This window comes from Salvelinus alpinus, chromosome 3, assembly GCF_045679555.1.
Source record: "Salvelinus alpinus chromosome 3, SLU_Salpinus.1, whole genome shotgun sequence".
Lineage (NCBI taxonomy): Eukaryota > Metazoa > Chordata > Actinopteri > Salmoniformes > Salmonidae > Salvelinus > Salvelinus alpinus.
In genome coordinates, this window is record NC_092088.1 from 76675876 (window position 1) to 76689445 (window position 13570).

At 41.5% G+C, this 13570-nt stretch overlaps 1 protein-coding gene across 1 annotated transcript in view; it reads left to right on the forward strand.

The window, feature by feature from the left end:
• The window catches only part of LOC139571357 (BAR/IMD domain-containing adapter protein 2-like 1), a 63815-nt gene that overhangs the window by 47283 nt on the left and 2962 nt on the right, over positions 1–13570 (forward strand). The window contains exons 8-13 of the mRNA XM_071394154.1: positions 566–721; positions 4535–4673; positions 5398–5620; positions 7377–7436; positions 7588–7741; positions 13474–13514. Of these exons, the coding sequence (XP_071250255.1) occupies positions 566–721; positions 4535–4673; positions 5398–5620; positions 7377–7436; positions 7588–7741; positions 13474–13514 (773 nt within the window). The remainder of the gene's footprint in view (positions 1–565; positions 722–4534; positions 4674–5397; positions 5621–7376; positions 7437–7587; positions 7742–13473; positions 13515–13570) is intronic.

Below are 13570 nucleotides of genomic sequence, written 5' to 3' on the forward strand. Positions count from 1 at the left end.
TTGTATTCCTGGTCTTTGTGCTTTTAAATTGACATCTCTCTGATATCCAATAGTTCTTCCCTGTTGTATGTAATAACACTGGACTAACAATGTAATAAATAATACATAAATAACAAAATACTGCACAGTTTCCTAAAGACTTGAAGCGAACCTGCCATCTCTATCGACGCCATCTAGGGCACACTTGCCACTAGGCGGGAAATCCCTCTATGGGCTTTGCTATCACAGAAGCGATCGATGGCAAAATCAGAGGTGCACCCTCTATACCTTTCTATGGACAGCAGGTGTCATGACATTTCTCCAAACAGCCTTTCTCCGCTTGCTCAACTACTAAATGAGGAAACAAGTCAATATCAGATCATGGAAACACATACCCGGTAGAGATATGATTCTGAAAGTAACTCACACATTGTTTGACAAAGTAACTGTAGTAATACTACCCTGTTTGAACAAGTAAGATGTGACTTTACTCCATCCCCCAACACGGCTGGTTATGAATGCTTTATAAAGCTTTATTATTCCTTTATAACCTGTTTGTATCTGTTTGTATCTATCTGCCCTGTAGGCCAAAGAGCTGCTGGCAGTGAAGCTGCCCAGCTGGCAGGATAAATGCAAAGATGCCACCAAGGTCCCCGACACAGTATTGACCATGCTAGAGGGGCTCCGCACCCCCATGTCTGGGACCCCAGAAGCCTCGCCTCTCGTCGAACGCTACAACAGGGTGAGTGGGATGTCAGTGTGACGTTATGGCAGTTATTACATTGTTGTTACAATACTATTACAAGAGAAGGACAACATATAATCATTCACCTCTTTGTTTGGTTTCAAGACTTGCCTCTTCTCATAAGTGTGACCGACCGGGACAATTTGGTCTTATGTAGCAAAATTTGAAATTGTGTTTTTTAAATTGGATGAAAGTAGAGATTCCGAGCTAGAAAATGGTATATCATACACTACAGTTGAGGAACAATGGGAAAGTAATTCTGCTTTGAAAGTTGATAAACTTGTAACCCCACATTTGAGAAAATGTCCCTTGTTTTGGTACATCTACAGAAGAGCTCTTCTTTGTCTACATCCATTCAGCATCGTTCACACCCTTTTAACCTGTCTGGCTCCGGGGTTCCGCTAGCGGAACTCCTCCCACATTCCACTGAAAAGGCAGAGCGCGAAATTCAAAAAATATTTTTTAGAAATATTTAACTTTCACACATTAACAAGTCCAATACAGCAAATGAAAGATACACATCTTGTGAATCCAGCCAACATGTCCGATGTTTAAAATGTTTTACAGCGAAAACACCACATATATTTATGTTAGCTCACCACCAAATACAAAAAAGGACAGACATTTTTCACAGCACAGGTAGCATGCACAAAACCAACATAACTAACCAAGATCCAACCAAACTAACCAAGAAACAACTTCATCAGATGACAGTCTTATAACATGTTACACAATAAATCTATGTTTTGTTCGAAAAATTTGCATATTTGAGCTATAAATCAGTTTTACGTTGCAGCTACCATCACAGCTACCGTCAACAATAGGACCGAAGCAGCCAGAGTAATTATAGAGACCAACGTGGAATACCTATATACTCATCATAAAACATTTCTGAAAAATGCATGGTGTACAGCAAATGAAAGACAAGCATCTTGTGAATCCAGCCAATATTTCAGATTTTTTAAGTGTTTTACAGCGAAAACACAATATAGCATTATATTAGCTTACCACAATAGCCAGAAACACAAGCCATTTACCAGCAGCAACAGTTAGCGATCGTAACAAACCAGCAAAAGATATATAATTTTTGACTAACCTTGATAAGCTTCATCAGATGACAGTCCTATAACATCAGGTTATACATACACTTATGTTTTGTTCGAAAATGTGCATATTTAGAGCTGAAATCAGTGGTTATACATTGTGCTAACATAGCATCTTTTTCCCAGAATGTGCAGATATTTTTCTAAAACTCACCTATTCTGACCAAATAACTATTCATAAACATGACTAAAAAATACATGTTGTATAGGAAATGATAGATACACTAGTTCTTAATGCAATCGCCGTGTTAGAATTCTAAAAATAACTTCATTACGACATCCAGCTTACGTTATAGCGAGAGTGTGCCCAAAATCTGGGCGCTACCTAATAGTACACATGTTCGACAGATATATGAAATAGCATCATAAAATGGGTCCTACTTTTGATGATCTTCCATCAGAATGTTGTACAAGGGGTCCTTTGTCGGGAACAATCGTTGTCTGGTTTTAGAATGGCCTTTTTCCCTCGCGAATTAGCAAGCAAAACTAGCCAAGTGGCGCTAAGCTGTCCATCTTCACCAAACGCAAAGAACGCAACACGTCTAACGTCCCGAAAAAATTTCAATAATCTAATAAAACTATATTGAAAAAACATACTTTACGATGATATCTTCAAATTTATCAAATAAAATCAAAGCCGGAGATATAAGACGTCTATAACGATTGCTTTATGCGCTTCCTGAACAAACAAATTATGGGGTCATGTCATTCCAAGCTGTCTCTTTTGACCATAGAAAGAGATTGAGACCCCATTTCACCTCTCACAGCCTATTGACATCTAGTGGAAGGCGTATGAAGTGCATGTATAGTCACAAATCTCAAGCAAAATTATAGGGAGGCCCTGGAACAGAGCCTCGATTTGAGATTTTTCACTTTCTGACAGGAAGTATGCTGCAAAATAAGTTCTGTTTTACTCACAGATATAATTCAAACGGTTTTAGAAACTTGAGAGTGTTTTCTATCCAATAGTAATAATAATATGCATATTGTACGAGCAAGAATAGAGTACGAGGCCGTTTAAATTGGGCACGATTTTCCCCCAAAGTGTAAATAGCGCCCTCTGTCCTCAACAGGTTTTAAGCCTTAGCCCCACCCACCTCTTTAAGGGTTCACATGTGAGGCCATGTGCTAAACAGAGTGAGTACAGTAGTGTACTAAACAACCAACTATTTCAAGACTAAAGACTGATTTATACTACATCTATCGACATGTCTGTAGACAGTTGTTGCAGTGACATAATGAACATTCTATTGTCGTCCGACATCAAACTTAACTTGTCGTTGTCGTTATGAAAAAGTAGAAACACAAAAACGAAAGGCTGCATGATATCAGCAGCGTGGTGGTCCAAAATAGCATAACTGGTGTATTTTAACACCAATAAACCCACCCGTTTTTTAAACATTTTTCAGTATATGTCAATCTAGCAAACCAGGCAAGTGAAAGCAGCTTTCTAAACAATGTTTTGGTTAGTTTCTAGCTTGTTAGCGAACGTTAAGTTAGCTGGCTAGACAGTTCAAACAATGACCATATCATATGGCTGACGACGTCTTAACTTTAGCTAATTTGTATTCATTATTACAGGAAAATAAACTCACAACAAGATCATTATTTACAAGTTAATGGCAAGCTAATTACAGAAAATAGCTTACAGTTGTGAGTGTGACGAAATAAAAGCAGGGCATTCTACAGGAGAGTTTTCAAACTTGAACACTGTCTCGTTGGCCTAACGTTATATTTTAATTTGACTTTGGTGCAGGTCATGTTGTTCTTCACATTACCGTCAGGTAAATACACACTATATCAAATAAAATCTAAGTTTATTTGTCACATTGCACAGCATAGATAGGTGTAAACGACACTGAAATGGTTACTTGCATAGTAGAGTCTTTTGTTTAAGCATGTAACTAGCTAAACTATGAACCATAATCGCAACTCATAACGTTACTACCCTGCATGAATCTGCAGGTAGCTAAAGCTAACCAACTAGGTTCAAAGTTAGCTAGCTAGGTAACATTAGGCTATAACTAGGAATGCAAATGGCTCTGAGATACAAACAATATTATTACTATTACTAGCGAGCCAGCTAACAGTATGCTTTAACTTGCAATGAAAACGACTTTCTGACAAAAACGTATAATATCTGAAAATGTAGCTAGCTAGACTCTCTTACCCGTGTACATGGATAAACGCTTCTCCCTCTCTGTCACGGATGCCATGGTTGCCCTTAGTTTGAAGATGTAATCCGTAGACAGGAGTTTTATACAGCCTTCTGTGTGTTCTCTTTTCGACTCCCTCCGGATATTTGCAATCAAATGCCCGGATTTTCTCCGTCTCCTTAGCTATCATACTCTGCTTCCACCAGGTATTCCACTGATTTCAAAACTCGGTCCTCCAGAAAGTGGAGAGAATTAGCAACACTTTTGCAGTTCTTCGTGATATCTTTTTTTTTTAAACACGTTAGAAAGGACTACCTACACATACTGAGCAGCTTATGTTATAGACAGAAGCGTGCATGTCCAGCCCATCCATTATCTCAGCCAATCAAAAAAAAAAAGATGTTTAAAATAAATGTTCAAATGCCTCTCCTGGGAAGTAGTGACGCGCGACATACGCCTAGTTTCCTGAAACGAGTCACAAATGGTATTTGCTCTTCTAGATGCATTGCATGTACTGTGGCTTTCATGTTTTATGTTTTCTCTGTCCTCAGAACAACAGGGACCCGATGGTTCCCCCACCAGCCCCCCAGCTGAAGGCCCAGACCAGTCCACTGGCTAATATGTTCAACCAGGACGTCCCCCACGCCTCCTTCACATCCACATCTACATCTACATCAGACCACAACTCAGGTACTACTGCAGCCTCACACCTTAGGCTTCAGTCTTTGGATTGAAGTTTGAATATGTGTTACATTGTGTGTGTAGTTGTACTCTGTATAAAAAAATTGAAAATATTATGTTTTGGTAGCTGTTAGTTAATACAGAGATTCTGTTTAGCTTTACGAGTCCCATACCTCTTTCCCCATGTAAGTATGCTGCCTTTCGTAATCTGATCTATACAAATTGATAAAAAAGATGACAGTATAGCATTTGGTGGCTGTCCTAATCTACATGTAATCTTGTTTGGAAATATTTTATCTTGTGCGCTGGGACATTATTGAGTACGTCTGCTCGACAGAATATATACGGAAATCTTAAAAGAAGGTTCAGGATGGCATCTTAATTTCCTTCAAGTTGTGCTGCATGTATCCATTAATCCTGCTAATGTATCTATTCTTACTTCATCTAGTGTTTGTTCTCCATGTCTTCTCTTATTGAATGTCTAAATTACACAGAAGATTCTGCTGCAAAACCAATTCCCCTCTTTAATGATGCAATAGTTCTTCTCCGTGTGGCCATTTAGACCAGGGTTATAAATCACTAGCTATAAGCCATGTCTCGTTCCTCCGTGATATACTTATCCATGTATTATTTTGAACTCTGCTATTGTAAATATAAAATATTTCAGCGAGTACTTGCTGTCTTTCTACATTTTGATAATAAAACATATTGAACTTGAACTTTGACCTTCCAGACCAGGGCAGTATGGAGAACAGTGGAAGCCTGTCTCTATCCCGGTCAGTGTCGATGGGTTCTGGGCTGAACGTGGGCAGGAAGCCACGGGTCAGGACCATCTTCCCCCACACGGCCGGCAACAACGACACACTCCTGTCCTTTGATGATGGTGACATCATCATACTGCTCATCAAGGAGGAGAAGGACGGATGGCTATACGGAGAGCTGGAGAAGACCCAGCAGTAAGTCACTTCATGAAGCATTATTACACCTTTATAAACGCTTTCTAGCCTGGAGAAGACATGGCAGTAAGTCACTATTTACTGGTTATTTAGGGTTTATGAGGCTTTATGAAGGTTTATTACACATTTTTAGAGGCTTATTGACCTGGCAGTGAGTCACTGTGTATTGAGATTTTGTTCAACTTTATTACAATTTTACAAAGATTTATTACACCCTAATTAAGGCTTATTAACCAGGAGAAGACTCGGACGCAGATCTAAGGTCTCTCAGTGAAGTTATGCAATCTGTCACAGTGCTAGAGGTTATACCACTATTACCCTAAGCTTGCTAGCTACCACAACTGTAAGCGGTAGAAAGTAACTGAGCTCTTAGGGACACATGGCTTTGCTCTCCATCTTGTTGGTGGCCTCACTTGGCTGGTTGGTTTTTTGGGACATATAATGATGAATGTTGATGTGGAAACGCAACAAGAAATTCAACGTGTGAGAGGGTGGTGAGGGGTTGTTAAAAGGTAGTTTGGTCAAACCACACCTTTGAAAGACCATTGGCGATTGTGATTTCTACGCATACACAGACTGTGTGGAGAGAAAAGGATGAATGCCAACCCGTCTTCTTGAAACGCCATCTTTGTTTATGTTCTTTCATCTCTGAATACAGTAAAGGTAGAGCGTGGTACCAGCTGAATGTAGCGCACCCATTATCTTTTGTTAAGGCCACAGAGAACGATGGCTCAAAGCCAACTTAGTAATTATGTGTTTATGCTTTTATGGCTAGTCTACTGTATGGCTGTATCTCCCTTCTTCTAGCTGTTCATTAAAGTCATTAGTGCTCATATGTACGTGAACGATCAGGGAGAGAGAGCCAGATAAGATGAGGGACAGAGTCTGACAGACCAACCAACCTGCACATGTCCTCTATGCTAATTGTTATTGTTCAATGTATGGTTATTTTGACCCTTGGTTGTTGTTGTTACTGTTGTCCCGTTGACAATATTGATTATTAATTATGTTAATATTGTAAATCTCCAAAGTAAGCTTTGCATCTCAAAAAATATGTACATATTTAGATCATGCCAATAAAGGGGGGGAGAGAAGAGAGAGATTTAAGCTTTAAGCAGAGATGTTAGTCTGCCTACTGACATTTTCTTTCTGAAACAAATTAGCAAAGAAAGTCAATTTCCTGTCCCTTTGGCATAGACAGACATTATTACAGCTTTGGGAGTTTAATTTTATAACTAGGCAAGTCAGTTATGATCAAATTCTTACTTACAATGACAGACTAGGAACAGTGGGTTAACTGTCTTGTTCAGGGACAGAACAACAGATTTTTACCTTGTCAGCTCAGGGATTTGATCTAGCAACCTTTCAGTTACTGGCCCAACACTCTAACCACTAGGCTACCTAGTGGATGAAATTGAAGTTGCTTTTAATGTTATCAGTGACAGGTTGTCAAGGACAGGGACTTGGAACATACAAGTAAACAGAGAAAATTTGTTTCTTAGCAACCCGTTTAATATTAGTATAATATTTGAGATTATAAAAAAATTGATATTTACTCACTTGGGAACAATTTCTGTACTTCTCAACTTGAAACAGTGTTTTTGAAGCTGAATCTATCATATGTTTGATGTGTGTTTGACATACCTTCAGGGACATTTGGCTTACTGCAAGTGAGAAGAACTGTTCTTTTTAGTTGTGATGTTCTTCATTGTTGTTTTATTGGGCTAATATTTTGGTGTGTCTGTGTTTGTTTCAGGCGGGGCTGGTTTCCCTCATCTTACTGCCGACCTTACAATGAACCACTGATCTCAAACAGGTAAGACACATATAGCCATGTGATGATCTTATGATATTGCTTACACCTACCCTCTCAAATCTATAGGGGGCTTTCAAGAAGTGTCTAGAAACAAGGTTATTTTGGGCCAGGTAAAGTCCTAACATTTGTGTGTATCTGTCTATGTCTACAGTTTGGGGACACCGGTGCGTCGTCTGAGTGTGGCCAGTCTTCCGGAACAGGAGGAGGAGGAGCCTGTTTTGCTGCCGCCGCCAGACTACAGCGACAGGACAGGGAGCAGCCCTTTCAGCCTGGTCAGCGCCTCCACACCCTCACCCAAAAACACGGTCAGAACCCAGTCATCCCTTCCACATTCTTACCTAACAATACAGTCAGCAGGTCACCTTAAAGTGAAAATCACAGTTTGTTGGACTCATTTCAACGTTAAACCACCTACAAGGTCTCTGAAACGTCTGAACAACTTTGATTTTGATGTTGTCTATTAGCCCATATGCTGGGAAACGGTCTCCTTAGGGTGAACGTTAAACCTTCACCCTCTCCTCAGGTTTACAGTTGGCTGACCTAATGTGGAAGACATTTTATTTGTGTATTTTCACGTGGGCTAGTTAGGGAAGGACTCCCACCACCAAGCACACTTTAAGCTAGGTTATGACAGAAACAAGGCCTAAATGTCTTGATGCTGCCACTGATAATTGAGAGAGAGAAATAAAAATATATTTAAAAAATGCTCCCTGCCTGGTTTTGTCTCTGTGCAGGAATGAAGGAGGGAGGAAGAGAGGGAGGGAAGGACAGAGGACCAGGGGGGTATAGGCCTACACAGAAATCTTGCTCAACCACACATCTTCAATTAGAACCTGCACTGTGTCAGCTGGTTTGAGAATTAAGTAATCATGGTGTACAGAGCTATAGGCCCTCTCTCGCTCCATCTCTCGCTCGCTCGCTCGCTCGCTCTCTCTCTCTTTCTCTCCCCATTTTTTCTCTCTCGCTCTCCCCATCTCTCTCTCTTCTCATCGCTCTCTCTTCCCATCTTGCACTCTTTCTCTCTTTCTCTCTCTGTCTCTCTCTCTGTCTCTCTCTCTGTCTCTGTCTCTGTCTCTCTCTGTCTCTCTCTGTCTCTCTCTGTCTCTCTCTCTCTGTCTCTCTCTCTCTGTCTCTCTCTCTCTGTCTCTCTCTCTCTGTCTCTCTCAAATCAAATCAAGTTTATTTTATATAGCCCTTCGTACATCAGCTAATATCTCGAAGTGCTGTACAGAAACCCAGCCTAAAACCCCAAACAGCAAGCAATGCAGGTGTAGAAGCACAGTGGCTAGGAAAAACTCCCTAGAAAGGCCAAAACCTAGGAAGAAACCTAAAGAGGAACCAGGCTATGAGGGGTGGCCAGTCGTCTTCTGGCTGTGCCGGGTGGAGATTATAACAGAACTATGCCAAGATGTTCAAAATATTCATAAGTGACAAGCATGGTCAAATAATAATCATGAATAATTTTCAGTTGGCTTTTCATAGCCGATCATTAAGAGTTGAAAATAGCAGGTCTGGGACAGGTGGTGGTTCCATAACCGCAGGCAGAACAGTTGAAACTGGAATAGCAGCAAGGCCAGGTGGACTGGGGACAGCAAGGAGTCATCATGCCTGGTAGTCCTGACGTATGGTCCTAGGGCTCAGGTCCTCCGAGAGAGAGAAAGAAAGACAGAATTAGAGAGAGCCAAGATTTTCAAAATGTTCATAAATGACAAGCATGGTCAAATAATAATCAGGAATAAATATCAGTTGGCTTTTCATAGCCGATCATTAAGAGTTGAAAACAGCAGGTCTGGGACAGGTAGGGGTTCCATAACCGCAGGCAGAACAGCTGAAACTGGAATAGCAGCAAGGCCAGGCGGACTGGGGACAGCAAGGAGTCATCATGCCCGGTTTGCCGTGACGTATGGTCCTAGGGCTCAGGTTCTCCGAGAGAGAGAAAGAAAGAGAGAACGAGAGAATTAGAGAGAGCATACTTAAATTCACACAGGAGACTGGATAAGATAGGAGAAGTACTCCAGGTATAACCAACTGACCCTAGCCCCCCGACACATAAACTACTGCAGCATAAATACTGGAGGCTGAGACAGGAGGGGTCAGGAGACACTGTGGCCCCATCAGAAGAAACCCCCGGACAGGGCCAAACAGGAAGGATATAACCCCACCCACTTTGCCAAAGCACAGCCCCCACACCACTAGAGGGATACCTTCAACCACCAACTTACAATCCTGAGACAAGGCCGAGTATAGCCCACAAAGATCTCCACCACAGCACAAACCAAGGGGGGGCGCCAACCCAGACAGGAAGATCACGTCAGTAACTCAACCCACTCAAGTGACGCACCCCTCCCAGGGACGGCATGAAAGAGCACCAGTAAGCCAGTGACTCAGCCCCTGTAATAGGGTTAGAGGCAGAGAATCCCAGTGGAGAGAGGGGAACCGGCCAGGCAGAGACAGCAAGGGCGGTTCGTTGCTCCAGAGCCTTTCCGTTCACCTTCACACTCCTGGGCCAGACTACACTCAATCATATGACCTACTGAAGAGATAAGTCTTCAGTAAAGACTTAAAGGTTGAGACCGAGTCTGCGTCTCTCACATGGGTAGGCAGACCGTTCCATAAAAATGGAGATCTATAGGAGAAAGCCCTGCCTCCCGCTGTTTGCTTAGAAATTCTAGGGACAATTAGGAGGCCTGCGTCTTGTGACCGTAGCGTACGTATAGGTATGTACGGCAGGACCAACTCGGAAAGATAGGTAGGAGCAAGCCCATGTAACGCTTTATAGGTTAACAGTAAAACCTTGAAATCAGCCCTTGCCTTAACAGGAAGCCAGTGTAGGGAAGCTAGCACTGGAGTAATATGATCAAATTTCTTGGTTCTAGTCAGGATTCTAGCAGCCGTATTTAGCACTAACTGAAGTTTATTTAGTGCTTTATCCGGGTAGCCGGAAAGTAGAGCATTGCAGTAGTCTAACCTAGAAGTAACAAATGCATGGATTAATTTTTCTGCATCATTTTTGGACAGAAAATTTCTGATTTTTGCAATGTTACGTAGATGGAAAAAAGCTGTCCTTGAAACAGTCTTGATATGTTCGTCAAAAGAGAGATCAGGGTCAAGAGTAACGCCGAGGTCCTTCACAGTTTTATTTGAGACGACTTTACAACCATCAAGATTAATTGTCAGATTTAACAGAAGATCTCTTTGTTTCTTGGGACCTAGAACAAGCATCTCTGTTTTGTCCGAGTTTAAAAGTAGAAGGTTTGCAGCAATCCACTTCCTTATGTCTGAAACACAGGCTTCTAGCGAGGGCAATTTTGGGGATTCACCATGTTTCATTGAAATGTACAGCTGTGTGTCATCCGCATAGCAGTGAAAGTTAACATTATGTTTTCGAATAACATCCCCAAGAGGTAAAATATATAGTGAAAACAATAGTGGTCCTAAAACGGAACCTTGTGGAACACCGAAATGTACAGTTGATTTGTCAGAGGACAAACCATTCACAGAGACAAACTGATATCTTTCCGACAGGTAAGATCTAAACCAGGCCAGAACTTGTCCGTGTAGACCAATTTGGGTTTCCAGTCTCTCCAAAAGAATGTGGTGATCGATGGTGTCAAAGGCAGCACTAAGGTCTAGTAGCACGAGGACAGATGCAGAGCCTCGGTCTGACGCCATTAAAAGGTCATTTACCACCTTCACAAGTGCAGTCTCAGTGCTATGATGGGGTCTAAAACCAGACTGAAGCATTTCGTATACATTGTTTGTCTTCAGGAAGGCAATGAGTTGCTGCGCAACAGCTTTTTCTAAAATTTTTGAGAGGAATGGAAGATTCGATATAGGCCGATAGTTTTTTTATATTTTCCGGGTCAAGGTTTGGCTTTTTCAAGAGAGGCTTTATTACTGCCACTTTTAGTGAGTTTGGTACACATCCGATGGATAGAGAGCCATTTATTATGTTCAACATAGGAGGGCCAAGCACAGGAAGCAGCTCTTTCAGTAGTTTAGTAGGAATAGGATCCAGTATGCAGCTTGAAGGTTTAGAGGCCATGATTATTTTCATCATTGTGTCAAGAGATATAGTACTAAAACACTTAAGTGTCTCTCCCGATCCCAGGCCCTCGCAGAGCTGTGCAGATCCAGGACAGCTAAGCCCTGGAGGAATATGCAGATTTAAAGAGGAGTCCGTAATTTGCTTTCTAATGATCATGATTTTTTCCTCAAAGAAGTTCATGAATTTATTACTGCTGAAGTGAAAGCCATCCTCTCTTGGGGAATGCTGCTTTTTAGTTAGCTTTGCAACAGTATCAAAAAGAAATTTTGGATTGTTCTTATTTTCCTCAATTAAGTTGGAAAAGTAGGATGATCGAGCAGCAGTGAGGGCTCTTCGGTACTGCACGGTACTGTCTTTCCAAGCTAGTCGGAAGACTTCCAGTTTGGTGTGGCGCCATTTCCGTTCCAATTTTCTGGAAGCTTGCTTCAAAGCTCGGGTATTTTCTGTATACCAGGGAGCTAGTTTCTTATGACAAATGTTTTTCGTTTTTAGGGGTGCAACTGCATCTAGGGTATTGCGCAAGGTTAAATTGAGTTCCTCAGTTAGGTGGTTAACTGATTTTTGTCCTCTGACGTCCTTGGGTAGGCAGAAGGAGTCTGGAAGGGCGTCAAGGAATTTTTGTGTTGTCTGAGAATTTATAGCACGACTTTTGATCCTCCTTGGTCGGGGTCTGAGCAGATTATTTGTTGCGATTGCAAACGTAATAAAATGGTGGTCCGACAGTCCAGGATTATGAGGAAAAACATTAAGATCTACAACATTTATTCCATGGGACAAAACTAGGTCCAGAGTATGACTGTGGCAGTGAGTAGGTCCAGAGACATGTTGGACAAAACCCACTGAGTCGATGATGGCTCCGAAAGACTTTTGGAGTGGGTCTGTGGACTTCTCCAAATGAATATTAAAATCACCAAAAATTAAAATATGATCTGCTATGACTACAAGGTCTGATAGAAATTCAGGGAACTCAGAGAGGAACGCTGTATATGGCCCAGGAGGCCTATAAACAGTAGCTATAAAAAGTGATTGAGTAGGCTGCATAGATTTCATGACTAGAAGCTCAAAAGACGAAAACGTCATTTTGGGCATTGAGAGAAATACACTGCTGTTAGGGATGCTATGGTAATAGAGTAGGCCTTTCTCACCCCTCTTCTCCCCCTTGCCCCCTCATCTGTTCTACCCCTTCCCCACCTTTCACCCTTTCCTTCCTACAAGTCCCATCCTTTCTTGCTTCCATTCTTCTTTGCCCCCCCACCCACCTTTGATCATGTGATTGTGAAGAGGTGACTTTGCTTGTCGCTTAAAGATTAATGGTCCCTGATGTAAACCACTGTCTGGGGCCTCTCCCATAGCTGCCCATTCACCCTCACTCCTGGACACTGTCTGCCCTCTAGTGTAGTGGTTGTGTTAGGGCAGGCTATTCTTGGAATAGGTTGAGGAGGCCAACAGGAAAAAAAATTGCAGTGCAAAAACTAAATTCTCTGAAAGTGACCCATGTGTTATGTTTGCCCTGACCGTTGGTGAATCTATTCAATCTATTCTTCTGATTGATAACAGCCTTATCCACTGTTAGATTGGATCTTCAAAACATCAGATAAGGATAGAAAATGAACACAACTTACTTTCTGAGAGTGCTGGCAATTGTTGGTTCAATAGATACACATTTATACATCCTAAATTACCTTAAACATAGCTACGTAATCAGTTAACCGTCTGTTTTAAAACTATCTTCATCACACTCACTTGCTTGGGGTTTCGATAAGATTTCCATCTACTCAGAGAAGAGGTGTGCTGTGTGCTGGCCTTTCTAGACATTCTAGATTCCTGACACCCAGCATGAGATCATTGCACTCTCCGTCTCCATACATCCCAGAGTTCTTCACTGAGGAGTGATACAACACTGACAGCTGCAGGGGGATAATGCAGCATGTAGTAAATATACACAGCATGTATCATGACGTAAGTGTTTCTCTTTCTTTTTGTTAATAGATCTCTCTACCCAATGAGGTTGGAAAGGTTCCCTTTCTGGGGTAAGTTTTATAATAACTCTGTTATAACAATATAACCTCTCACATGATTTTGATGG